The 27518-nt window shown below is 38.9% G+C and overlaps 1 protein-coding gene across 1 annotated transcript in view; it reads right to left on the minus strand.

The window, feature by feature from the left end:
- Positions 1-2546: 2546 nt before the first annotated feature.
- The window catches only part of USP9X (ubiquitin specific peptidase 9 X-linked), a 72537-nt gene continuing 47565 nt past the window's right edge, over positions 2547-27518 (minus strand). Inside the window, exons 23-45 of the mRNA XM_028727362.2 lie at positions 27128-27406; positions 26799-26924; positions 26123-26248; positions 25088-25254; positions 24043-24151; positions 22523-22669; positions 22178-22324; positions 20914-21136; positions 19438-19658; positions 17970-18160; positions 16414-16587; positions 15071-15212; positions 13856-14606; positions 13170-13293; positions 12649-12874; positions 10728-10857; positions 10041-10226; positions 9021-9241; positions 8596-8684; positions 7152-7308; positions 6476-6688; positions 5682-5777; positions 2547-4307 (exon numbers count right to left, since the gene is read on the minus strand). Of these exons, the coding sequence (XP_028583195.1) occupies positions 4173-4307; positions 5682-5777; positions 6476-6688; positions 7152-7308; positions 8596-8684; positions 9021-9241; positions 10041-10226; positions 10728-10857; positions 12649-12874; positions 13170-13293; positions 13856-14606; positions 15071-15212; positions 16414-16587; positions 17970-18160; positions 19438-19658; positions 20914-21136; positions 22178-22324; positions 22523-22669; positions 24043-24151; positions 25088-25254; positions 26123-26248; positions 26799-26924; positions 27128-27406 (4380 nt within the window). The 3' untranslated portion in view covers positions 2547-4172. The remainder of the gene's footprint in view (positions 4308-5681; positions 5778-6475; positions 6689-7151; positions 7309-8595; positions 8685-9020; positions 9242-10040; positions 10227-10727; positions 10858-12648; positions 12875-13169; positions 13294-13855; positions 14607-15070; positions 15213-16413; positions 16588-17969; positions 18161-19437; positions 19659-20913; positions 21137-22177; positions 22325-22522; positions 22670-24042; positions 24152-25087; positions 25255-26122; positions 26249-26798; positions 26925-27127; positions 27407-27518) is intronic.

A 27518-nucleotide genomic window follows, 5' to 3' on the forward strand; every position in this document is an offset into this window, starting at 1 on the left:
TGATTAACACATGGCAGCTTATTTCCACATGTGTGAATGGGCTTCCCTGAAAAGGACTGGGCTGGATTCTAAGAATTGCTCATGGAAGGAAAACAACAAACGGGGATTGTCCTTCTCCCTACACTGTCCAACACCCTCTTCTGAGGGTTTCTTGAGGGGTGGGCTATGGCACAGTGGGATGGGGAGATTGTCCCAACTCAGACAGCAGAACCTTGTGCAAGTGCATCTTTGCTGAAGACGCTTCAAAATCTTGGCCAATTCTCCCCTTTCCCCTAGCTCCCAAGGTCATAACCCACCCAGGATTTTCAACCCTCAGAAAAGGTGATTTGGAGATTTAGGAGGGAGAGCAGGGAGGTTCTTTTCTGCCCATTTCCTTTAATGAGTGATTCCTAAGATCTACTAATCTACTGTAAATGAGGTGATGCATCTACAGTCATGATGAGCCGCTACTATGCCAGCCACAATATTCTGTTATCTTCCATAATCTCCATTCAATAAGAGTGCTTGTTTTTCCCCACAATTGTTTTTCCCTATAACTTTCTCTAGCATCCTACATTTTCCTTTTTGGGAAGATTTTTTTTATAAAAAAATACATACTACCATAGCTTGCTTAACAGAGAAAGAAAAACAAATGTAAATGTTTAGCCATATAACATTTGCTAGTGTTACCATCATGTTTATGAATAATACAGAGCTTTTTTGGGGGGGGGGATTCTTTTGGTTCTCTTGGAACAACTTATGAAAATTGTCCCAGGAAAGCTGCACTGAAATGCAAGGGAGGTATGAAGGAAACACTTAGGAAACATCCTTATAGAAAAGATGGACACCACAACAAATTAATATTTTGCATTCAGTTCAAAATGGAATTGCACTTTGCGATAATACCACTGTGGTGATGAACATTCGCTTCTATACAAATGTGTAGCTAAAGGGACAACAGCATACTTATTCTACTCCCATCTCTTTACTTTCCTTTGTAATTTAGTAATGACATGAATTAATGACACCCAGAGTTTAATACACTGCCTGGAAAAGGTTTGCTAGTTACAACTTAAATCCAACTGGGAAGCAAATTTAATCATTACATTTGTGTTTCTAAAGCTAATTCTTTAAAATTAATGGTCCTTTTAAAAAGACATAACATGGCTTAAGAATCATGAGGTTTAAAATTCCATTTTGGATTCTTTTTATTTCTCTTTTGCTTTTTGAATCTTCAGTGGACACTGCAGACATACTTTTGTTTCCACAACCACTAAAATCTATTAGTTTTTAAATGAAAACTGAGGCTCCCATTACTTTCAGCATTCAAAAGCTCTCCCAAAGTGACAATATGTAATGAAGACCCAGCAAGTTGGTAGCCATGCATACCTCCTTAACTAGAGTGATTTAGCAGCGCTAACACAAAAACAGAACGTTAAGGTTTGCTCACTGAAGTCAGTGGCAAAAATTCATTTGCAGAAAGAACTGCTTCTGGTAAAGCAAAGGAAGCTATTTACACAAACACAGTCTGATACAAACACACTAAAAACTTTTCCTACGGGTGATCAGTTTCTATATATTTAATGTCAAATGATTAGGAAAAATGTAGGATTACTGTTGGATGGATTGCTTTTATGGAAGACAGGGATTTCCCATTAGCTGTTACAAACAAAAATTAGGATTCAATAATTAGCAGAAGAGTAAAATTAAACCTTTAGGCACTTTGAGGACTTGTTTTAATGTGTGCCATTCATATTGAGGTATTACATTACAGCTTTAAAGTGACTGCTGCCAAAACTCTGACAGAAGCATGCATTAATTATTATTCAGAACATTTTCACTTAAAATGAATAAATGAGACGTTTTGCCAAGAAGGAAGAAAATGATTTTCTGCTACACATCAATTTTAAAGAGGCAATAGTCTCAGGAGTCTCTCTTCCAGGGGGAAAAGATAACCCGCAATACCTCCTAAGTAGTTGTCTGAAAACTATCTCCAGGAGGGTTTTGTCATAGCCTTGTGAAAGTAAGTTTAAAAAAGAAAGAAAAAGAAAAAGTATTTTCACAATCACTTGACACTAATCATTTTTCCAAGGCCAAAGTAACAAGTTCCATGTTCCTGTATAGAAAGATAGTCTTTGAAAAAACATTTTTAACAATAATTACTGGTCTAAGGAAATATGAACTGTTGCAGCTCTAATACAAAACAGGCTAATATTTTGATTTAAGTCAACACTAAACATACCCACGTACATGGGGAATGTTTCACTCAAACGTTGTCAACCAATCCAATTAACTGCTGTTAGAAACATAACAATTAACATGAATACTAGAGAAAATCTGGAAGGGTAAAGTGATCGCTGCTACATAGAATATTTAAAAATGGTTTAAGACTATCTTATTACACTAAATGCAAAAGAACGCACTTGTGAGTTTCTCACTTTGTTCAACTATAAATCCTCAGTTTGATAAGCAGCATTTTTGTATTAACTCAATTGTATAAAATACCTTCAAGCTTGTGCTCATTAAATATATATGTATATATAAAACATACAAAAAGTACAAGATAGTCACATTAAGAAACTATTACAGTTTTCCTTTTTTATTCTTGTCAAGGGTCAAATTTCTGTTCACCAATTCTCAATGCGACTTTAGTTCCAGAATTCGGTATAGTGCACAGAATTCAACTACCTGTGCAGTCTGTTTAAAAAAAAAAACCACACACACACCACAGGACAAAAATGGTCTTCTTAAATCAAATTCTATTTGTGAATTCAGCAAAATAATTTCTATAAAATAAAACAGCAAATATTTAAATAGTATAGGGTGGGCTGTATCTGTTTTGCAGGGGTATTTGGTTTTTCGACAGATTCCAAAATAATTACACACATTCAAGTTACCAATTTTAATTTAAATACAGTATTTACTGATGTCTTCCTTGAAGTCCTTAAACAAATGTTTACTCTGGAATAGAGATACCTCAGTTTTGTATTTGACTAACCAGTAGTTTGTTTGTTTTTTTAATAATCAAACTCTGCTTCTAAGGTTTTGATTTCTCTTATCATGGACAAAGAGCTAAGATTCAATTCTTGTTTTCAAGTAGAATTGTGAACGAGCAGAAAACCAGCAAGTTAACTTGGTGCAGTGGCACTCACAAGTATTGTGTGATTTTGTTGACTTCCACTTCACTGCAATGCAGTAGAAAGGAAAGTGTTAGAAGTTTATCAAATAAGCTCTACCAAAGAAACAAAATAAGCACACCAAATACAGTCTATTATGCTCCAGGCATCCTGGCATAGCAAAAATTTGCATATTTGTTTTAAATCTTTTAATTTCCTATTACTGAAAACTAAGTGTTCTTTTATCCCACCCAGAGACAAAACTGTCAAACATCAGATGTGAGGAACATATGTGCAACTGAAAACCACCTGTTTGTCACATTGCCCAACCCTCCCCTCCCTGCTTTATATTCTAGGTGGCAGAAGAATAGGCTCTGAACAACACAGTTGTCACTCTGGGACAACTGTAATTTTTCTTTCCTCACTGGCTACACTAACCTGGTGTGAAGCCATGCTAAATGTTACAGCTTAACTATAGCTTCAAAGTGATTAACCTAATACCAGAATGAAAAAGGCAATGAAAAAAGACCTAGAAACAATGTTACATCACCAATTTTCCACATCAACCAAATAATTAAAAGGTTACCAGTCATTACGTTGCTCATAGTAAAATTGACTCCAGTGGCAAAGAATTAACATGAAACTATTTTTCTGGTTGACATGGAGAGGCTTACTTTTTTGGGGAAAGAAGTTGATCCAACTGCCATTAGGCAGGCAACACTGGTTGTAGAGCGCAGCGGATATATCAAGAAATTAATTGTTGTAGATCTGTGAGTCTCATCAAGACAAAAAAATGTTTCTTGCTTAAGAATTAACAGTCAAACATTAATATACTATATACACCTTTGCCATTTACACATTAGCATCAGGCCATTTATTACAAAACACTATACACTTTCCACTGCAGGCAGGTTATATATTGACAGCAAATTTCTGCAGATAAGACAGTGAATAGACTCTTCACTCCATGTTGATTAGGAATAGTTTTTCTAAATATTAGCCAGACACAGAGAAAAGTTGGACTGTAAGGCCTGGGTGCACAGTCTTGATGGGGCAAGTTAATTATGTGCATTTCCACTATTCTTTCGTCTGAGGCGGTGAAACCTCTTCACTGCCTTCATAATTTTCTTGTGCTCGTTGGCCAGTTCGCTGAGGGTTGTTCATATGATGTGCTGCTGGGCCTGTATATGGTTGTCCATGCACATGGTTATTCTGGAAGAGACAAAACACATGTTAAGAATAACTTCTATATTTCCCCAAAGAAGTAGCTCAGGGAAGTGGGCAAGCAATAATTTATATTTTTAAATTACAACTAGAGAGCTACTCACACTTACCGCCAACTAAAAATAGAACAGATAAATTTGCACTGAAATTGAAAGGTCAAGGTTACAGTTAATTAATTCCAACTTCATGCAAAAGCTGAAGCTTTATGTGAAGGTCCTCATAACAAATCTTCAGAAATGGAATGGTGGGGAGGAAAGTTTTAATTAGTACACAGAAACAGGAAGTGATAATTGTGAATGGCCTTTCTTCCAAAGGGACAGTATATTTCTTGTGTCAAACTTAATAAAATGACTTGAGGTGATCATCATCAAATATGTTTGTTTTAACTGTTAACACACCTAAACTGGCAGATGTAAAACATTCGTGTACCTTTGTGTAATGTGAAGTTGGGTCAACTATGAACCTAAAATTGGACTTAAAATATAGCCATTGTGCATGTTAGGAGGTGAAAAAAGCCGGCTCTTGTGAGAAAGTGAAGACACCACACACTAACAAATAAGGGAGCTGGTGGTTAAACGTGTTTCAACTTTGAGGAGATTGGGTCTATATCACTTACCAACTGCTCTGCTGAACACATCGATAAAGAAAGCAAGATGAAGGAAAATGAGCAGGAAAGGAAATTAACAGATTAAGGATATAGAATTAATTATTTAGGAAAGGAAAGGGAACAAATACTGGTTATGTATGAGTTACGAAGGTAATGCAAGATAATTACAATTTTAGCTTTCTGGAGTTAGCACTACATTTACAGAGGCATTTAACTTTTAAGAGATGTACATACATGCAACTTAAGGTCACATGGTGTTATACATGAACTATAGCAGGGCAGAATCAGACTTCAATGCTGGTTCAGAAACTTCTATTAGCAGATCACTGTGTCACTGTGTACAAAACTTAAGTGAAATTTTAGGCATTTTACAATGTATAGGTTGTTTTCTAAAGGGGTCTTCAAAGCATCAATGGACATGTCATATTGGGGGAATTTAGTTTTTCTCTGGATGCACCTGTGAGTTGATTCAAGTTGGCTTGCTGGTTCACAGAGAAAAAAGTTAGATAATTGTTCCCATATAATAGTTGTCTGTGAGGGCATTCACAAGATACTTAAAACAAAAAACCTGCCTGCACATTACACTTTGCTGGAAGAGCCCGTCTACCTGAATCACATTCTATGATGTTCTTGTGAAACAGTTATCCTTGTCCTAAAAGGAATAAAACTGGCAATATGTTTTTTAAAAGCTGAAGCAAAAAGTTCAAAGGATACCAAAATGAATTGACATGTTTTAAAGATAATTCTCTGCTTACCTGTTGATACTGGGAACCAGGCGAATGGGGATACAATGGAGCATCTTCTGGTGGAGAGGACTCATGCTCATCAGGGGCATCTGGGTCATCTGGTTCCTAAAAATGAAAATTGTCCATTAAAACAAAAAATAAAACTACTTTTCACATTTAAATTCCTTGCCCTTATTTTCGTCTGGCAATTGAATGGACCCAGAGAAATTCCTGCAGAATGTGTGGGTGGAAGCTGATTACCCTGCTGCTTCCATCACATCACTGCCCACTCTCCCAGCCCCTTTTAAGGGTTTGGGCAACCCTGATATATGGTTGGCTATGACATGGAGCCTAAGGGAGGAACTCCAAAATAAAAATCTGGGAAGATTCTCCCGCCCCCAAATGAATCAGAATACCCAGACACTTGGAAGAAGCTCCTTTTGAGAAGGAACAAGAAAGAAATTCAGCTTCTGCCAACCCCTTCTGCAGGCACCTCTCTAAATCCTATACTATGTAACAGCTATCAGAAGTAGATGCTGCTATATTAAGAACTACAGGTTTGGAGGCTGTGGACAGAGGAGTGCTCAGTCTCCCTTGCCTCTCACAGTGATAACTGGGGGCACTTGGTACAGTGGAGGACTTAACTCCTGCCTACTTATGAGTTCCGAAGTCTCACTAAGCTAGAAACAACTCATAAATCTTATAGTGCCAGCTAGCATTTCAACTATGTAACTAACATATATTTCTATCAGGAATTTTATGAAACAAGTTGTTTGTCTTCCAAAGAATGCCAAAGCAACGTTAGTTGTAAATTCACTCCTTACCTCCTCTGGGCACAGCTCACAAGCTTTTGCAAGGGTCATTCTTGCACTGTGTGATCTCTCTAGGAAGTAGCCATTTGATGTTTCATTACTCTGGACCGGAGGAGACCAATTGTTATATGTATATTGTGGATTGCCAGTGTATGGCCTACGTTCAAGCTCATCTCCAAGCCACTCTACTGCCCAGGTCCACTTTCTCTTCAAATCTCCATTACTCTGAAAAGATGAAAAAAAGGTCATTCAATATTTTAAAATTACTTCTAAACACACCCCAGTCCAATGCAGCTTTTTAAACGGGGTGTATAGTTTCCCATTCATTACTCTTGATTTTTGTAAAACAAAAAACCAAAGCAAACAAAAAATACTCCAGTAAGGTCCCTGCGGTTCTATTTTGTCATGGATGCTTTAGTTGAGATACCTCCATTGCAGGGCGTTCGACTCGATAATCCCTTCCAATCCTACAATTCTGTTCTAATTTTATTTCTATGAGGGAATAGACATTTGCTCTTGGTGGTGTTTTCCCCAATTTATTTGGATAAAATATACAAGACCATGGCTTTATCTTAGTGACTCTGCAGAAAGAGTTCTGTTATAACTAAACTTGGCTCAGCCCTGTCCCTCTTTTCGTAGCATTAGAAAAATAGAGAAAGCAATTTTTTCTTGAGATAAAAGTAATTACCTGTAAAATCTGGTAGGCTACTGGACAGTTGCTGAAAAGAGCTACCATACACTTTATACACTGGTAAGCCCTTTTCTGATAATGATTCTTAGAGCGTTGAATGGTATCAAATAGCCCATCCCGGTCATCTGGAATTCCTTTAAGTGCATTGTGAATCCTAAGATAATCCCAAACACAGCAAAAAGTCAGAATTTCACACAGACTATAAACATGCATGTAAATGTCAGCATCATAAATTAAAATGTTGCACAAGCTTAGACCCAGCAGATCCAGATAATCAGTGTCTGTACTTGCAAAACTGTGGGCATAAGACACAATCTTAGGAGAGGCACACCCCCTCTACTCATAACAAGATGGAATGTCTCTCTTCTAGGATCTTGCCGTATCATTAGAGTACCAGTAGTTGTGAAGCACTGTCAGTGGTTTTTTTCTTCACACCCTCTTCTAAAAGGGTGACATCTAAATATGCAGAATGTGTTCATTTTCTCACTTGGTAATCACCATTATGGCCTGTGCCAGATTTTTTTTAGGGCCCATGCAAAGTGACCTCAGGTCTCCATTTCTGCCTAAGCTTTCCTGAACCCAGCTGCTGTTTCTCTACCATAAACTCCCTCCACTTCCCTGCAGAAATAAAATTAAAACTCCTTTTGAGCTATAGCCTGAATGATTTTTATAGCAGATTGATTCACACAAAATAGAACAGTCAACCAATTTAATAAGGCTCAGTGTTTATATAGCAGTTTTCCCAAGTACTCAAAACAGTTCCCCCTCATCTCAGTAGTCCTTCTTGTCTTCCTCCTGGTAAAGTATGCCGCCATGATCAACGTCCACCCAGAAACCTATGTCCCCAATGTGGAAAGATGTGTGGATCCAGAATTGGCTCCCCCAGTCACTTATGGACTCACTGTTAAGACTGTGTTCATGGAAGACAATCTTACTCGGCTACGAGTGATCGTCAAAGAAGGTACACCAGTATTATCACCCCCATGTAACAGATGGGAAGCAGAGAAGAGAATAATGCTTTATCCAGAACCACCTAGTGCATTCTCAGAGAAGATAGCTGAACCAAGGAATTAACAGCTTAACAGTTTTAACAACTAAACTCATCTGTAAAATTTAATTTAAAGTAACAATTGCACAAAAACCTTGCTAGCTAATTTATCATATACATCATACATATCAATCTATCTCTCTCTCTCTCTCTCTCTCTCTCTCTCTCTCTCTCTATAGGTATAGGTATATAGAGTGCATGACCATTTGGCAGTCCCCATATGCTCTGTTAACAGTCACTTTGGATATGGCTTAAGGTACTTTATTGTTTCCAGTAGGCAACTAAAATCTGCTATGTCTCCATGAAGCAATTACAAAGACTTTCATACAGAAGCACCACATTATTAATGCAAAAAATGCAGAACCCAAAAACACAAGAAACCCAAGTGCTAACCTGTGAGTCTGCCAAGAGTCCTCAATTAGCAAGATTTGCAGAAGGAGATCCAAGTACGGTCGAAGTTCATATGTGTATGAATATGCAACCTTTAAAAAGTGGAATTTGAGGAAAATATTAACATGCACTTAGTGATTATTTAAGTGTGTAGTACAGGAGAATTCATGCTATGAATAACTGGATGGGTACAGTATTATATTATGAATGAGCTTTCGTTTCAACGCCGCAAGCCAAGGAAATATTTCTGTTAAATTAGGCTTTATCATTGAAAGAGAATTCATTTTCTCTGGTGGTGACTTTTTTAAAAGTAACCACTACTTGTTGCAACTCTAAAGACTAACAGGATGAAAATCAAGGGACAATAACCTCTGCACATCAACCTCTTGAATAAAACACACCTTTCCTGACATTTTAATCATTTTTACCTGCCAAAGTAGTTCACTAAGGACTGTAGATGAAAACTGAGGATTCTCCCAACAGCAGAAGCGAAGTAGTTTGATGGTCTCTTCTGAGTTACTGCAGTCTTCAATTATTTTTTTCACATAACTAGTTCGCACAAACAAGATGTCTGCCACATTCTGCTGAAGTGCCATTATAGGCTGTGATAAATTAGTATCACCATAAGGGTTGCTAAGTGGAGGATTACCTAAAAAGAAATTTGTTATATTATTTTTTATTTGAACTACAGAAACCAACAAGGTACTATTTAATGTCATCTTTTTAATTACTTCACAGAACATGTGAAGTACATTACATACATATGTGAAATGTCTCTTGTTCGATTATGAAAATCGCTATTCTATAAGTATTAACCTAGGCAAAGTCTGACAGATGCAGATTAAACTTCTTATGTAACAGTTATGATCACTGTAAAGCGGCTGGTTTTGTAAAACATGGGGTTTGGTAGTATTCCTTAGTGAAAAATCAAAGCCTGTACAATTAAACAAGGCTTTTCTAAGACTTCCCTTGAAATAGGCTTAACTTGCACTAGCAAAATATGGAATAGTTGTGTCACATCTAGACACATTTAAGAGAACCAACCTTTGCACATACAGTTCTGGTAATACAGAAAATCCTCAACTTACATGGAAGGTTACATTCCAGGGATCACGATCACGTCTAAACTAAAAATCAAGTATAGTCAAAACACATTGGGTACAATGGCAGGTGGGACTGCCGAAGTCTTTTCTCCTGGATGCCAGTCTCCTTTCTAATTTCTTTTCTTTAAAAAATGCCAAGCATGGAAAGCTGAACAAGCACAACTTAAACGTGTGTAAGTTGTGAGCTTACTGTATTTTAATGATTTGAAACTTTTCCAAATCTTTAAGTAAACACAGGCCAGCGTAACAGACAAAAGATTAGTGAGATGCCATGATGAATAATAAACTGCCACACACATTTAATCACAAATATATTCTGTTTAAATGCTCCAGAGTTAACAGTACCATTGATAGAAGACTGCATACGTGATGACACATTGCAACAGCGGATTAACTGGGACACCACAGTATAGAGTTTGCCTAGTTCAGCATACTGGTATTTGATTGGAGGACCTGGGCCTTCATCCAGTGCCACAAGCATAAATGTGGCAGGTACATTTAGTTTTAAAAGCTGTGTTTTTTCTGCTACACCTAAAGGGAAGTTGGAAAAAGAGGAAGAATAATGAAAACATACTTAGCTACATTTAAGCTACTGAACTGAATCATATAAACAAAAAATATTCAGATAACTGTTCACATTGGGAAATCCATAAATGGGCATTTACTGTGAATACAATACTCCATGCCTTCAACAATCCAGCCAGAATCACTCAAAACCTTTCTGATTCAACAAGATTAAGAACGCATCAATTGTCTGCTGAGGAATAGCTCTGGGGAAAAACCAACCAACACTCTTTTCCCTTGCAGCTGTGGGATCACGGAAAAATTGGTAGTGGTGGGTGGCTGTCTTCCAGAGAAGACTGTCCTGCATTAAGGGATCCCCAGAGCACAGACTGAAAACCACTGATTTAAGCTATTAATAACAATTTGTGCCGCATCATTAAGCATTCAATGGGCAAGAGTCAAGACTGTTAAGTAAGTGCACTGACAGAACAACATGGACAAAGCCTTTAGGGTGAAACATCACATTACCTAAGTTGGCATACATCACAAACAAGTTGAAATATTGCTGCAAATGGCGCCCGTGCTCTGACACTTCCCTTCGAAGAAGATTCAGTACTGCTCTCAGCAAATGGTCACTCAAACTTAAATTGTCATAGGCCTACAAAACAACACAAAGGGGTTGATATTATATTATTATTATTATTATTATTATTATTATTATTATTATTATTATTAAAAATGTAAAGCTGCTTCACTACAACCTATTAAAAGACCAGTGGAACGTAAATTCTCAAACCAGAATGAAATGCAACTTTTATTGTTTAATTATCAGAACTAATGATATCAAATTCCTGAACTATTCACTATATCAAATTTCTGTGATTAAAATGTTTTATCCTATACTGAATAATAGAGGAATGTATCACACATTACTTAGCAGATTAAGCTGGGAGAGGCAGGGGTACTAAATATGAGACCAATTCAAACAGTAACCTTCAGGAAGGTAGTCAAGAACTTAGGAGAAAGACCAAATAAATAAATAATTCTGAAACCAGGGATGGGAAATTGTTTTGAGCCCAAGGGTTGCAACTTCCTCACCACCAAACTTCCAAGGGTCTGGCTTCTCTCACCCTGCCCCTTGCTGCAAGGTATAGCTGGCTTCTCTTACAGTTCCCAATGGAACGGCTGCTTCTTGAGTGCTTGGGTGTCTAAAGATAGCCGAGCACAGGTGATTATCACCGAATACTCTTGGAGTGACAGTTTACTTGGGAATTACAATAAAAGCGACATGTAGTGCCTCAAAGCAAGGAGCAATTAAATTTTGCAGAAGTTTTGGAGAAGCCAGGAGGAGAAGCAGTGAGCAATGGTGTTTCCTCGCCCAAGCAGCAACACTTCTGTGGCCACAAAACATGTTGGGGGTTTGCAGGTCACATAAAAAGCCTTTGTGGGTCAACAGTTCCCCACCCTGTGCTAAATGGAGATTATACAAAAAATCTATTACCGTATTTTTCGCACCATAGGACGCACTTTTTCCCTCCTAAAAAGCAAGGGAAAATGTGTGTGCGTCCTATGGAGCGAATGCAGGGGGGGAGGCAGGCGGGAAAAGCCCCCAAGAGCCGCACACAAGCTCCGTGCGCTCTTGCGGGCTTTTCCACAGGAGGGAGAAGGGACTGACTGGCCGAATCAGTCCCTTCTCCCACCTCCCAGGAAAGCCAGGAGAAGCCGTGCAGCCCTTTTAAAGTGCACGCGGCTTCTGCCGGTTTTGCGGGAGGTGGGGGAATTCCCCCACCTCCCAGAAAAGCCAGGAGAAGCCGCGCAGCCCCTTTAAAGAGCTCACGGCTTCTGCGGGCTTTTGCGAGAGGTGAGGGAATCCCCCCACCTCCCGGGAAAGCCAGAAGAAGCCGTGCAGCCCTTTTAAAGTGCGCGCGGCTTCTGCCGGTTTTGCAGGAGGTGGGGGAATTCCCCCCCCTCCCAGAAAAGCCAGGAAAGCCCTGCGCAGCATCTCCCGGCAAGGAGAGGCTGCGCGGGGCTAAAGGGGAAGGCAAAACAGCGAGCGGGATCCACCTCGCTCGCTGTTTTGCCTTCTTCCATAGCCGCGCGCAACCCCTCCGCAAGGAGAGGCTGCGCGGGGCTATGGCTTCTTTAGCCCTGTGCAGCGTCTCCCGGCAAGGAGAGGCTGCATGGGGCTAAAGGGGAAGCCAAAACTTGGCTTGCTCCATAGCTGCTCGCAACCCCTCCGGCAGGGAGAGGTTGTGCGCACCCTGTACGCTGCTCTTTGGGGCTGGGGGGGGGAAAGATTTTTTTCTTGATTTCCCCCCCTAAAAACTGGGTGCGCCCTATGGTCCGGTGCGCCCTATGGTGCGAAAAATACGGTATATCAATTTATATTTAGACTATATAGAATTTAACAGCTCTCTACTATTGTATTCTGATTGTAGAAAAAGCATACCTGACTAGAAGGTCCAGGTGAAGCAAAAGGTGAAGGACATGGTCCATCTTGCAATGAAAAATGTGCAATAAATACTATAAGTTTTGCAAATGCTCCCCTCACTTCAGCACTAGGGCATTCCAAAAGGTATTCGGAGAAGCGATTTGAAACATTGAAAAGGACATTGTGCGCAAACCAAAAACGTACATTCTTGCTATGACGAAGGAGAATGCACAAAGCATCATACCTGGAAAAAAATAAATTAACGGCATCACATACCCAGAAAACAGACTTGTGTATAAAGGTGGACACTTCAACTCTAGCACTGCATGTTAGTACTAGGAGCTTTGTTAACCATGATTAATATGAACCAGGATTCCTTATTAACCCAAGTTTTAACCAAATTAAAAACAACTAGAAACAGTGGTTTTGAAGCTCAGTTTCAATGCACTGTTATTTCACATTCTGAATGATTAAATTGTACCATATAATCAGTACAATAAAACTTATGACAGTCAAATTCTTCTTAAAGGCAAATATACCAGTCACTGGCAGGACCACGGACAATTTTCTTTGTGTGAAATCCTGTGGTAAAGAGAAACCTAGCAGCAAGCTGAACACCAATCATGGTTATTTCTTCTGCTTCAGGCAATAGATGATCCTGGCCTAAAGAAAAACAGAAGACAAAATGTTAAGACATTTATTTGAAAGTGATACAACAGATTATTCCGAGTTGTTTGTCAACCTGACTCTCAATATAAATCTTAAATTATTAGAAAATTATTATATTTTATGTAAACCTCTCAGAGATTTCTTTTTATATTAAGTGGTATATAAATTTTATTTTTTTAAAAACCAGGAAAGATATTTAAGAGAATTCAGTACTCAAACTTAAGTTGTCAGCCAGCATTGCTAAACATTTTTTCTTGTGATCTATAAAACAGTTGGACTTACAGACCACAGCACTTCAGTTAGACACCAGTATCTTTTTTGTTGCATTTATCGGCCAAATATGTTTTTTAAGCAAATGTTAATAATGCTTAATACCAAGGAAACAGCAACCTTGTCTTTTCTATCACTCTTACATATTAGAAAATGCCTGAGGAATAATAGTCTCTTATCCAAATTTGTAATGTTTATAATGATACACAAAAATATGAGAAATGTTAAAAGCTATGTACTTTCACTACCTCTTGTCAAAATATATTATAAATATCCAAACACTAACCTGGAGGAGGATTTAGATAGACACTGTTACAAGTCAGTAATTTCTTTATGAACTGGAAATATTCTAGGCTGTACTGCATTCGGTTATGCATGAACTGGACATTTTGCTTCCGTACACTTCGCTCAATGGCAGATGGCATTTTAATTTGATGGGGTTTAGTGGTCATTGTAAGTTCTGAAATATATTTTATTAGTTCATTGTCTCTGTCTACTGTGTCCATACGTTCATAAAAGAGAATGTAAGCATTCCACCACCTCTTCTGACGTCTGTAAGACATGCGCTTCATCATATGGTCAAATACTTCTCCCATGTACTCTCCACCAAAACACTGATTTTTCATTTCTTCATCATCATCCATTTTGCATTCTGTTACGTCACCATCATCAAATTTATACCACCTGTTTTTCTCACCATCTCCACCATTTCTCTGAATTATGTAAGAGTAGTAATGTCCACCACTGGCTTGACCACTGTGCACCAATACACCAACAAGTCTGTATTTAGTACTTCCAGAATGCTCATTTTCAGACTGTTCATTCTGTATCAGCTGATTTTCAGGATTTACATCATCCCCTTCTAGTTTAGCTACTCCTGCCACTGTATAAGGTTCCATGTCCAACTCTCGCGGAAATTCAAAATAGTCATTGAACTTGATTGCACATTCCCTTTCCCAGTCATAGTCAAATCGTTTTAGTTGGATGGCAAGAACTGGGGGCAACTTTTTAATTAGCAAGCGTTTAACTGTATCAACCTAAGGAATAAAAGATTCACATGTTAATGTATTCTATCTGTGTAAATTATCAATGCCAACTACAAATGCAAGTGAAAAATATTGCCACAATTCTTTGTCAAAGTGCTATAATATACCAAGTAAATATCAATATATTATGCATTGCATATCACAGACAAATTTGATATAATACTGAAAAGATTGGTTTGCAGCCTTAACAGTCCTTCCTGAATTGTGGTTATGAAGTATGTAACTGTAACTCTCAGTTCTCCTACACAATGAAGCCATTTAAAATGTTTCAGGCATGGCCAAACTTGGTCCTCCAGCTGTTTTGGGACTACACCTCCCATTATCCCTAGCTAACATGACCAAGTTTGGCCATGCCTGCATTAGGTCTTCCAAAATTAAATAAATAATTGACACTTTCAAAGTTTTTTTTTATAAAAAGAGAAAAAGAAAAAAGAAAAATGCTGTATTTCAGTTACCTTCTTGTTGCATTTTTCACAATGATATGCATTTGCACCTTCCAGTAAGTCTCCCTTGACGTACTGTTCCAAAGAGTCAAGCAGGTTTTGGTGATTTCTTATATCTACATTCAGCGTTGTAAAAGATTCTTCACATTCGTACCTATTAATGGCAGATTAGGTTAAGTTATGCTGACACAGTATGAATTCAAGAAAATATTTTCATTCTGAAGCAATGTTTTGAAAACAGTACCAAAAATGTGTATTTTAAGTGAACAAAACGCTCAAGAAATCTGTTCCATAGAGATTATAAATAGGCTTATGACATTTTTTTCTCAACTGTCTCAGCAAAACTTTATCAGTCCTGAAAAATAGCAATAGACATGAGTGGATGATGACCAGCACCAAGACCTTCCTATCAGTACCCACAACTGTAATGTGTGAACAAGCCAAGCAGCAAGTCAGTCTCTGAATCTGGACTTACAACTTTGGTAGGGAGTATTGTACATCTTAATCTGAAAATGTAAAAAATCATAAAGTCTAGTATTTTGAATACACTTAAGGAACATTTAGGGTGCTTCACTATTATTTAACATTTACACAGCATCAGCTTTCAAAAAAGCATTTTGAAATTTTACTCTAGATATAGTACCGTATTTATTTTGATCATATTACAAATTCATTCTCCAGTTGCCTTTTGTAACCAAAACAGCACAATCCATGTACAATAGGGAGATATTACAGGCTCTAAAAATGACTTTAGGACAAAACTCTTTAAGGGGCGGGGGAGGGGGGGAGACCCGAATTAATAAGATCTAATAAGATCACAAACTATGAGCATCTTGGGGTGGGTGGTGGATGGGTGCGAAATGAAGTATCCTGGAAAAAGGCATGTCTGGCTGGCTCCATATTGCACCATTTTGTTGCAAGTCCATCTTGTCAAACCAAATGACAAATTACAAACGTTAAGTGTGGGCTCACAAAAGCATGTTGCCTTGAGTGTCAGTAGCCATAGCCATAGAGTTGCCTAGGCTTCTCTAGGGATGTCAGCACGAACCAGGCTATACTCAGATATGTAACTGATATGTAACATCTGGTGATTGCCGTCTTAATTACATCAGAAAATGTGTGTCTTGCTATCATAGAGCTGACTCTGATTTTTTTTTTGAAACTTTGGTTGATAACTTTCCTCAACATGGCTCAGAACATTACATCAGCTGTATTTAGAGTAACTTGCTAATATGAACCACTCCTAAATGGTCTCTGTACTTTTCCATAAATGGGAGACTTGTAGCATATTTTTAGTGGATGAGCATTATTACTTTGATTTTATGAAAATGAGATGATAGAGAAGAAACACTTACCTATGTGGGCAGCCTTGACAGATCTTCTGATCAGCAAAGGAGCCTCCCAAAACTTTACTTAACATTGCTGGGTGACCCAAGGCTTTTAAAGCTTCATCTAGGCTATCCACCAAGGAGTTAAAAAATTCTAAAGCATCATGTTGTTCACGTAGGTTTACAGGCTCACCCCAGAGTCTAGGATGGAAGAGATTCTCATAATAAAAGCACACAGATTTTCTAACAGCAAAATAAAGTAGCATGAAAAAATTAAAGTAGTTTTACATCACTATTATATAAATTTATCTTCATATAAGCTGAGCATTACAATTAGCTAGCAATCCTCATAAGTGCTGCACAGCTCTTAAAATATGTAACCTAGTACTCTGGCTTACTCGGGTGGCACTCAGCATACACAGATAGCAGACTGGCGGTGCCCATTTGGGGAACCACAAATTGAACTCCGATAGACAAATCACTTTGCACTGCCTTCCCCTTATTGAGGTGAGGGAGGGGCAATGTGAAAAGTATTCTCAAAACTGGATGAACTCTGAAACTGGGGGGAAATGACCCGGCTCTAGTTCAGATATAAAAAGACTAAATGTTCAGCGTGGTAGAGATATGAGCCTTAAGGCCCTGGAACCATTACAGTTTACCTGGGCCTGAAACTTGGGCTCTTAGTCAAGTGCTCCAGTCACCTCCTCCACCAGTAGACCACTCTCATGAGTGGGGCTTGCTCATATAGAAATGTATAAGCCTAAGTTCCATTTCACACTGAAGACTTTTGCCTATTGTAAAAGGTAAAGGTAAAGGTACCCCTGCCCGTACGGGCCAGTCTTGACAGACTCTAGGGTTGTGCGCCCATCTCACTCAAGAGGCCGGGGGCCAGCGCTGTCCGGAGACACTTTCCGGGTCACGTGGCCAGCGTGACAAAGCTGCATCTGGCGAGCCAGCGCAGCACACGGAAACGCCGTTTACCTTCCCGCCAGTAAGCGGTCCCTATTTATCTACTTGCACCCGGGGGTGCTTTCGAACTGCTAGGTTGGCAGGCGCTGGGACCGAACAACGGGAGCGCACCCCGCCGCGGGGATTCGAACGGCCGACCTTTCGATCAGCAAGCCCTAGGCGCTGAGGCTTTTACCCACAGCGCCACCCGCGTCCCATTTTTTGCCTATTGTAGAGCAGGGTAAATATGGCTTGTTCTTGCCATATTTACACCCTACACAGAGGAACACAGGACACTGACTGGCAGCATCTCTCCAGGGTTTCAGGCTAAGGTCTCTCCCAGCTGTACCTGGAGATGCCAGGGATCAAACCTGGGGCCTGCATACAAAGCAGGTGCTCTTACCCCTCAGCTATGGCCCTTCCACTCAGCCCATGTCTGAACTAGCCCAATATTTTCATCTATACAGTGATTTTGGGGTTTCCTGACCTTGCCTTCTGCATGATTAAAAAGATACACATCACACTGTCACTTAAGGAGTATATATTAAATTCCACTGCATTTCATTAAACATATACTGTTTCTATCATAAGACTTCACATAAACACAGTTCAACGTAAGTTAATTTCCTATTTACCTGAATTGCTTCCAAAACCCTCTGGGTACATAGTACTGTAACCTAGAAGCTGCTAAGTGACCAAAGATGACCTGGAGATGTCTTAATACGCCTATGTTGTATTCTTTTCTGTCTTCTGTTTTACTTAAGCTTGGTTTATCTTCATACTGATGTGGATAGCCAAATACTTCATCCCGTGGGTCAACATTGCTCTTTTAAAAAAGTAATGTAATATAAATGGTAAGCATGAAAAAATAAATAGAAATTAATATGCCTTATGAACAAAACCTAGTAATGTCTGCTAGAGAAATAATAGTAGTAGCTCAGATTAAATGCAAGTACATATGAAACCCCATGAAGGTTCTAATCTCAACTAAAGCAGTTCAGTTCCAAAGTCCAGGTGGGCAACCTAAAGATTCTCATAAGTAAGCAACAGGATTGTTCAGCTTGCGATTTTTACAGATATGGAAACAGACATCAGTCTTTTCCAATTACTTTTTTCAGTAAGTCCAAAACACCATGACTTTGCCATGCATAGGAAGCTCCTCCTACCCTTGTGAGAGGCTTTTCAAAGGACTAGAATGCCATCTTGCACCCACTTACTTCCACCTATGTATGTGGACATCTATACTCATGTACAAAAACAAGACTCATGAGAAGCAGCCCTCATGGTTTATTTTTTTTACTCTTTTTTCAGATTAAATACAATCAAGGTGATTTATTGTCATTATACTTTTATCCCATTACCCATTATAATTGACCCTTATTACTAAATCTCATATACCGAAAAGGGGGAAATGTTACTTTAATTAATAACAACCACCAAAGAGTTACTGTTATTAATTATTGACAACAATAAGTGTCTTATGGCACTTTAAAGACTAACAAAAAGCTTCTGCCGTAATCAATATGCTAGTCTTTAAGGTGTTGTAAGACTGTTTTTGCTTAAGAAAACTAGCACATCAATTCTTCAAAAATTGCTACGTTTTATTGAAATTACGCTTTCTACAGCTATCAATGTAAAAGAAAATTGCAGATTAAGTAATAAAAAAGCTAAATAAAATGTACCACTAACATTATTAAAGAATAGTTCCAAAAATAAATTGAACTACTCTGAATATGACCTTACTTGGGTGTCACCCAACGGGTTGAAATCTCTGTGTTTAATTAAACAATAAAAAGCAGCATGGGACTACCAACTTTTGATTGCTTATTTATAGCAGTATCAATTGTTTTGATACTGGGCATTCTATTGTGTTGCACCAGTTTGGAATTGTTCTCCGGTTTTCACAAATAGTATCACATTATGGTCTCCCCCCCCCCCCCCAGTGGCCATAAATTCCCTTTTCTTTCTCTTTAAGTCATTATCAATTCTGAGTATGCGTAAAGTTGAGTATCTCCCATTATAACTAGATATACAGTATAGAGCTATGGGAGGAGGGAAAGTCTTAAACTACATTAAAATTTGTCAAGAACAATATAGTGTTACCTCGTTGTCTTGCTTCTCATCTCCAGACATATCATCATCTACGTCACTTCCTGTGCCTTCAATTGCAAGGATTCCATTCCTGATGGCAGGAATCATGTACAGCTGCTGAATGACAGAATTCATGTAGCAAGTGGCACCTGCATTTTTTAGCCCTACAAATCCCTTTGGTGGTCGTGGTCCAACAGGTGGAAGATACTCCCATTCTGTTAGTGCTTCACAAGCTAGGAGAAATCAATTGTATTAGAAAATTAGCTCAGCTTCTGAATAAAACTATACACTTCTGAACAGCCATTAACTTAATACCCTAGTACGGAATAAGTTCATTTCAAAGCCTGTTCCATTGATCAATGAGACTTACTAAGTATATATTCTTATTCCAGTCCTTGGCACACAAAATCTCAGATTTGATATTTGCATTTAATCAAAATGAAGCCTACAATAAAAAGCAGCTAAAAATTGACTACCCCTTAAATCAGGGATAGTCAACATGGTCCCCACCAAGTGTTTTGGACACTACACTGCCTACTCCTGTTTTAAATAATTATACTATTTAGAGATCACTAGGGCTTGCCGATCGAAAGGTCGGTGGTTCGAATCCCCGCGGCGGGGTGCGCTCCCGTCGTTCGGTCCCAGCGCCTGCCAACCTAGCAGTTCGAAAGCACCCCCGGGTGCAAGTAGATAAATAGGGACCGCTTACTAGCGGGAAGGTAAACGGCGTTTCCGTGTGCGGCTCTGGCTCGCCAGAGCAGCGATGTCACGCTGGCCACGTGACCCGGAAGTGTCTGCGGACAGCGCTGGCTCCCGGCCTATAGAGTGAGATGAGCGCACAACCCTAGAGTCTGTCAAGACTGGCCTGTACAGGCAGGGGTACCTTTAAAAAAGCATTCTTGAGAGATTTGTAAATCTATTAGCTTGCTTATACTAGGCCTGTAAACAAATGGAACAGGATTCAAAGCTCTATGGTGGGTTTTTGCACCAATGGGAACACCTCCTTCAATGTATTTTCCCTGCCCCCCCAAAAAACCACACACAACAACAACCTTAGACCACTGGGTGCCTCTGAAGCAGCCTCAGATGTCAGTAATATCCTTTATTGAAATGGAAAATCCTACTACAAATGCCTATGTCTATACAGGAACTGCTTCAATATGCAAAGCATGCATCCCAACCATAGATACTATTCTCTATGCATTTCATCTTAGGAATTATAATTAATGTATCTGGCAAGTACTGCAAAGAAAAGACAAATGATTATATCCAATGTCAATTAGAATACTCAATGACATTAATGGACTTGTTACTTGTCACTGATTTCAAATGGGTCTACATCACTGGATATCAAACAAAATACCATTTTGGAAGAGCAAAAAGTATATGCAATTATTTGATTTCCAATAATGTCTAAAGCCTGACAAATATTTAAATCAATATAAGCTTCATATTAAATAGAGCATAAAATCTATGAAAAGTACTTACTAGTTATTGCGGTGCCTATATAATACATTTCAGTCAAAGTATCTACTATTTGTTTGAGATTTCGGACACAGCCCACTGCAAGTGCTACTAGCAACTCAAATCCAGCATTAATGGTAGCTGGCGAACTACAGACTGGTATGGCCTGCTCAGCGGGCAATTCTCCATTCCTCATGTACTGTAAGTAAACATTCGAGGCTGGAAAGATGAAATCATCTATTAACTCCTGAAAAACAAAAAAGGGAAAGCAAAAAAAATCAAGTTATCCATAATTTTATTGCCTTTTATATACTGCTTTTAATTCAAAACAGCAAACTGGTCAACACATAAACAATTAAAATACACAATGAGAAATACATTAAAAAATTACAAACACATCTCATAACTTCAAACAACAGCAAGATAATACAATCCAATAGATTATTCCACAACTCAAAAAGATTCAAAATCCAGTAAGAAAGCCTGAGTGAAGAGTTTATGTGCTGTCAAAATGTTTACTGATGATGCTAGACACACCTCCAGAGGAAGGTGAGAAGGCCCTTGCCTGGGTCTCACTCAGCAGCAGCAGTCAGAAAAGGGCCCCCTCCAAAGATCTTAATGGCCTGTCTAACACATACAGAAAAATGTGTTCTATCACACAGGCAATACCTGAACCAGAATTACCTACCACCCCAAAATGTCTCATGACTTTAAACCTTTGGGGGTCAACTGCTAGAAGGAACGGAAGCCTGAACAAGGATTCCAAGGCAAAAAGGAAACCTAGCACCATTTTCCTGAGTCTAAGAAACAGCCCACTTGCCCTCAATAATTTACATACACCCAATCCTAGCCCTTCCAATCCTTTAGCCATGCTCCAGCATGATCAAAATTCATTGGAAATGTTTTTAAAAACCCACAATGGGTAGCACACTGAATTGAGCCAATCTATTACTGTACGGTAATGCTAAATCATGCAACTCTGCCTGCCCTGGGCAATACCTCAATGAAGTCCTTCCTCACATTAAACTGAGAAGTTCTGAATTCCAGCTTTATCTCACAGTATAATCCATCATTCACTTTTGCCTTTGATTTGTTAAAAAGTGGGTTTCTCACAAGATTATCAGCAGCAATTTTATGATGGACTGAATTCGTACATTTCTATAAAAGCTATTTCCTGCTCTCCTAAAAATTATTCAAATTTAATTAAATCTATATGTTTGTTTACAAGTTCCTCCTTACCAAGCTACTTCATTATGATTTTAGTTTTTTCCATATAGCAATTACTTACTTTAATGAGATTAGCACCTCCTTTTTCACATCCAATATGGTACTTTTTTTCAGGAGTTTGAAATGCCAATAATTCCTTTGTTACTCCAAGGTGACCTTCTAAGATAGTCTCTTCTACACCTGTTTCTCCTGTTCTTTTCACTTCATCCTAACAAAAGAAAGGAAAAAGAAAGAAAAAACACTGTGTCACAAGTTCTGGGAACTCACTTTAAAATGAAAATATATACTGCTACAACTCATTACAAATATGCTCCCACCTTTCTGTCTTATAAACATGGCAGCTAAAACATAAATGTTAACAGATAAAACGATCAGTAAAATGAATAAAACTAACAACAAAACTTACCCTAATCCTTTTAAGCCAGTCTATTTCATTATTAAGCAGAACTTCAGCATTGGGCACATTAATATTACTATTGTATGCATAATTAAGAAGATGTCTTAATAGAGTAAAGTAGTCCCCTGAATGCTTAGCACGTTCTCGTGCAGTACTCTGTAAGAGAAAGACGTCATGAGTGAATTTGAAAAGGTGATTTACATTAACAGCAACACAGGATGTTTCTTAAAGCAAGAGTGGTGACCTCTTTAGTCCCTTAGTCCTCTTTAGTCCTTCTCCATCACTTGACATGTAAGGAAGAGGTGGGTCTTGTAAGCAAAGAAAACATGGAGACTTCTTCAGCACACTGCCTTTACTTGACATTGGGGAGGAGATTTGCAAAAACCTTTGCAGATCTCTCCCCACCCCCTCCTTTCCCTTTTAAATACCTTATATTGCATGGACCTAGCTCCCATCTCTACTCTTCGCTCATTAGCTGATGTGGAGATTAAATCCTAATGTCTAGGCTGTGTGATCCTATTCTCTGCTGGGACCAGGATCACACAACCAATGCAATATTGAATCCTGCCCTTTCACCCAAGTGCTGACATTGCTAGTGATGACGGCTGACAGTATGACAGTGGCCATGATTTGGGGGGGGGGGGGTCTGCTGGGCCAAATGGACCCCCTGGAAGACCAAGATTAGCCTGTGGGACCAAGGTTCCCCACCCCCAATGTAGTTCAGAATTCTGTTCTCAAAGTTGGCCTATGCAACCAGATGGCCTATGCAAAGTCTCCAAGCATGATCTGAGTGCATACTGCTCTGATAGCATGAATCCGTCTATTCCCCTTTTAAAACCATCCAAGTTGGTGGCCATCATAGTTTACCTATGCTATCCCTAACTAATGACCATGTGGGAGCTGATGGGAGTTGCAGTCCAACAATACCCGTAGTATCACAGGTTAGCCATCTGTCAAACAGTCGAAAAATGTAGATTATAAATGTAATTGGAGATTTAAAGAATCTGGGTTGCATCCAAAAGCAAGATTAATGTCAGCTGCCTCAACCCAAGTTTCAGCAATTCCGCCTCTCACTGTGCCCCACCAACGCACTCCAGACCTTTCATGAAGGTCCACCAACCCCCAAGAGGGACTTTTGGGGGCACAGAGGGGGGAAATGCCCTACTGCGAAAGCAACCTTCTTTCTACATCAATTGGCTGCAACTCAAAGGGCTCCAATTCAAACCACCTTGAATGTTTTCATGTGTATACCGATTTGTGGACCTGGTTTCAAAGCTAGGAACAGCTCCAGCTGACTGTAGAATTAATCGTGACACTGGTATCAGTGATAAAATGCTTGAGGCTCATAACACTGAATGTGGGGCTCAGAAGGAAAAGCAAATGCAATACATGATACTATCTTAATTTCTGTATTTCAAGTATTATCTGTTAACTGCACTGAGCTATTGGAAAGTATCTATAAAAATCTATTGCAGGAAATTCTTATAGACATTAGTGTAAGTAACAATGTGGAGTTTTAAATGCCTTACCCCTAAAACAGTGAACAACAGAGTTATAAAGAAAAGCAGAGGTCTCTGTCCCATACAACATCTGGTAGCCATTAGGAAGAACTGTTCCTGTGCCATCTGACGAACAGTTCTGGGGGGAAATTAACCAGAAAAAAATCAAATTAATACAGATACTTTGTAAACAAGACAAATCTTAATTGAGATTTGCTGGACAGCTTCCCTGCATGTTTATCAGAAGGAGTGTCATTGCTTTTTCAGTTCCTAGGATTGAGGGAAGAGGAATTTAATTTGAAATGTACATTATGAAGGTGCTGTCAAATTCTAAAGAGACCACGGGAGATGCGGGTCTTCCAAGTAGCAGTGGGCATGCACAACTTGCATGTGTAGAAGGGTGACAAGGGAAGCTGTGTTTTGTGAAGGCACTTGAACCAAAAAGGACCAAATGCAATGACACTTAAAAGTTATTTAGTTGACAGAAAACAAAAACAAGAGCCTGAACACCAGATCCATAAAGGACAGGAGATCACCTGTCCTTTCTGATGAATGTTAAATGTGGAATCTGTGATAGCCCACAAATTGGTTCTGATAGTTTAGAATCAAGGATGTCCATCACATCTGTAACATTTTGGGGAATGACAAATATAGGTATCTGAGAATCATTCTTTAAGAGATAAGACATAGCCAGTTGTGGGCACACTTCATCTGAAATGTTGAGAGTTTATGACATCATGATTGTTGCTGCTCTCCTCTGGCTTCTAGCTGAAAATCTGGATTCAATAGGTGGGATTGACCTAACCAGTCCTATCAGTGAAAGCTCTGTGCAATCACATTTGCTTGTACAGAAGGGCTTTTGCCTTTTCTTCCCCCACCCCCCTGTGCATCTCCTGATATTGGCTCAGAAAATGAAAATAAAAAACATCACCATACCACAGTTATAGTGATAGCCATTATGATCTAGAGATATACAAATGAAATCACAGCCCAGCAAGTGTACTTTGAATTGGGCATCTACAGTCACCTGCTGCCACCTGGAGTCAGCAACTGTGAGATGAAAAAAACCACTTACTTGCTGTGACAGTGCAACAACAAGTCAATGATAAATGTCTGCCAAGCTTTTTCTTTGCTAAGTGCATCCAGCGCTGTTGGAATCAAGGCAAAACAAAGGGTCATCACTTCGAGTGCTTCACAGCAAACTTGTTCATCTTCTGCATCTGGTTCATTGCCTGCATTTGTCTGTAAAATTAATCAGAAATAAGTGACATTAAACAGGTATGGAAGAGGAACTAATGATTTTCTTAACTGTTCCCTTCAGATACAAACCAATACTGAGAACAAACATCTACTTACTACAACCTACAGCCTGAGTAAGGCCTACAACTGCAACAGGGATTAATTATAATAATGCGGTCTGTTATCTTATTTATAGCCACACATACAAACATCAATTCTGACACAATGCTGAAATTATGTGAAAGGGGAAAGGCATTAGTGAAAAGGCGGGGGGAATATAGTAATAAATAAAAAATATTTTTAAAATTTATATCCCGCCCATCTGGCTGGGTTTCCCGAGCCACTCTGGGCAGCTTACAACATATAGAAAAATGTAACAAAACATAAAATAAAATAAAAATGCTATAAAAGCAACAAACAAACCAATAGATCAATAGAAATGAAAAAGAAGAAGAAGAAGACCCAAATTAAAATAACCGCCAACCCCAACTAAACGTTTTACCAACACCAACCCGAAAAAAACAAAACGGGAACCAAAATTAGAACTGTTTAAATCGTTTTAGCCAGTTGCCCCAACCCAAGAATTCTCCATCCACATGGGACTGTAAAAAGGCACCGAGACTGCTACGGAGTTATGCTTCAATGAGGTAACACTGAAGTGCTTTCTTAAAAGCTATAAAGGCATTCTCTCAACAAAAGTGCCAGCAAAGTAACTACCAACAATTTAACTCGGAAATCTATTAGATGAAAATTATTTAAAATCATATAAAAATGCTTACAATTTCTAAACAGGCCACTTGAAGTCTGAATTTCCTAGGATAGGCCTTATCAAAGATCAGTTTGAGAGAAAAGGTTGCTTAGGATTTCTTACCTTCTCGTAAATTTTACTAATATCCTCATTTGAACTGAATACCAGCTGTACTGATCCACATCCTGAAGCCCAAACTATTTTCTGCACTGCTCTAATAACACAAATATCAGGGATATATTTTGAAGCCTAAAAATAGAAAGATAGCATCAAATGTAACTGTTCCAAATGTTTTTACTTCAGACAGGGAGAAAGAAGCATAGAGAGCAAGAGTAAAAAAAGCAAACACTTAATACATTTCCCACAAATCTGAATCCACGAGAGTCTGTATTCTTGCACTGGAGGCTGAAGCTCATACCAAGTCCATCTGGCCCTGTACTGTCAACTTGGGAAGTGGTTCTCCAGGGTCTCTAGCCAAAGTCTCTCTCATCACCTACTACCATATATTTTTAAAACGGCACTGAGATTTCTGGATGCAAAGTATGTGCTCCTCTCAAAAGGGACAGTATCATGGCACAGGGATACGAATCAGCAACTACAGAACCAGGAAGCATTAAGGTGTGACCAGATGTCACCAAGGAAGCTCCTTCTATTTTGTCAGGTTGCACACTAGAGACAGGCTTCCATTAAGGATATATAAGCAGCTGCTGAGGAAAGTACAGATTCTCCTCTCCCACTCCCCAAGTCACTGCCTTAAGCCTAAATCAGGAACTGAGGGAATAGTGAAAATTATACTAACCTCATCAGATATTTGCTGTGCAAGGCGTATTGCTACATTTCTTAGCATGCACTCTGAGGTTGGGTTGGGAATGTTCTGTAGAGCAGTTTGCAACACCACTGCTTGATCATGAGTTGCTTGGTTGATCTGGAACAATTTATTTTCAATATTTTAAAGAAAGAACATACTATCTTCAACTGTAAAAATTTAACATGGTGGAGAAAAAATATATTTCCACAGCCATTTACAAATTGAGCAATACTAGTCAATATCAGACTTTAAATATTTACTGGTCATCAGATCACAATAAAGCATTTACAATTTTGCTTTAAGGACAAACTTAACATTACCTGTGACATTGGGCTTGTGCCCTCTACAACTGGCTGACAAGCTTCCGCCACAGCTCTCACATGGCCATAGCCAATTGCAGTTAGCAATAGTTTTGCTATTTTTAGAGCATTTAGGTAGGCACCCCTTCTTGTTTCCATATCTGCATTTGGCAGGAAGTTATTTCTGGTCAGCATACTCAGCACAAGAGGTAAGCCACCACTTTTTAAGAAGTTGTACTGGAAGTCAGTGGCATCTTCTCCCAGAGGTAAATTGGCAGGCATTAACAAGGCATAAACTACCTGCAAGGGGGAAAGAAGTGGGAGAAAGAAAACGGGAAAAATAATTCAGCAAACTTTTAAACTAAGTATACTAAAATGCAAGATGAGAGGGTGGTTTTTGCATATTTGCTTC

The sequence above is a fragment of the Podarcis muralis genome, chromosome 4 (assembly GCF_964188315.1).
Source record: "Podarcis muralis chromosome 4, rPodMur119.hap1.1, whole genome shotgun sequence".
NCBI lineage: Eukaryota > Metazoa > Chordata > Lepidosauria > Squamata > Lacertidae > Podarcis > Podarcis muralis.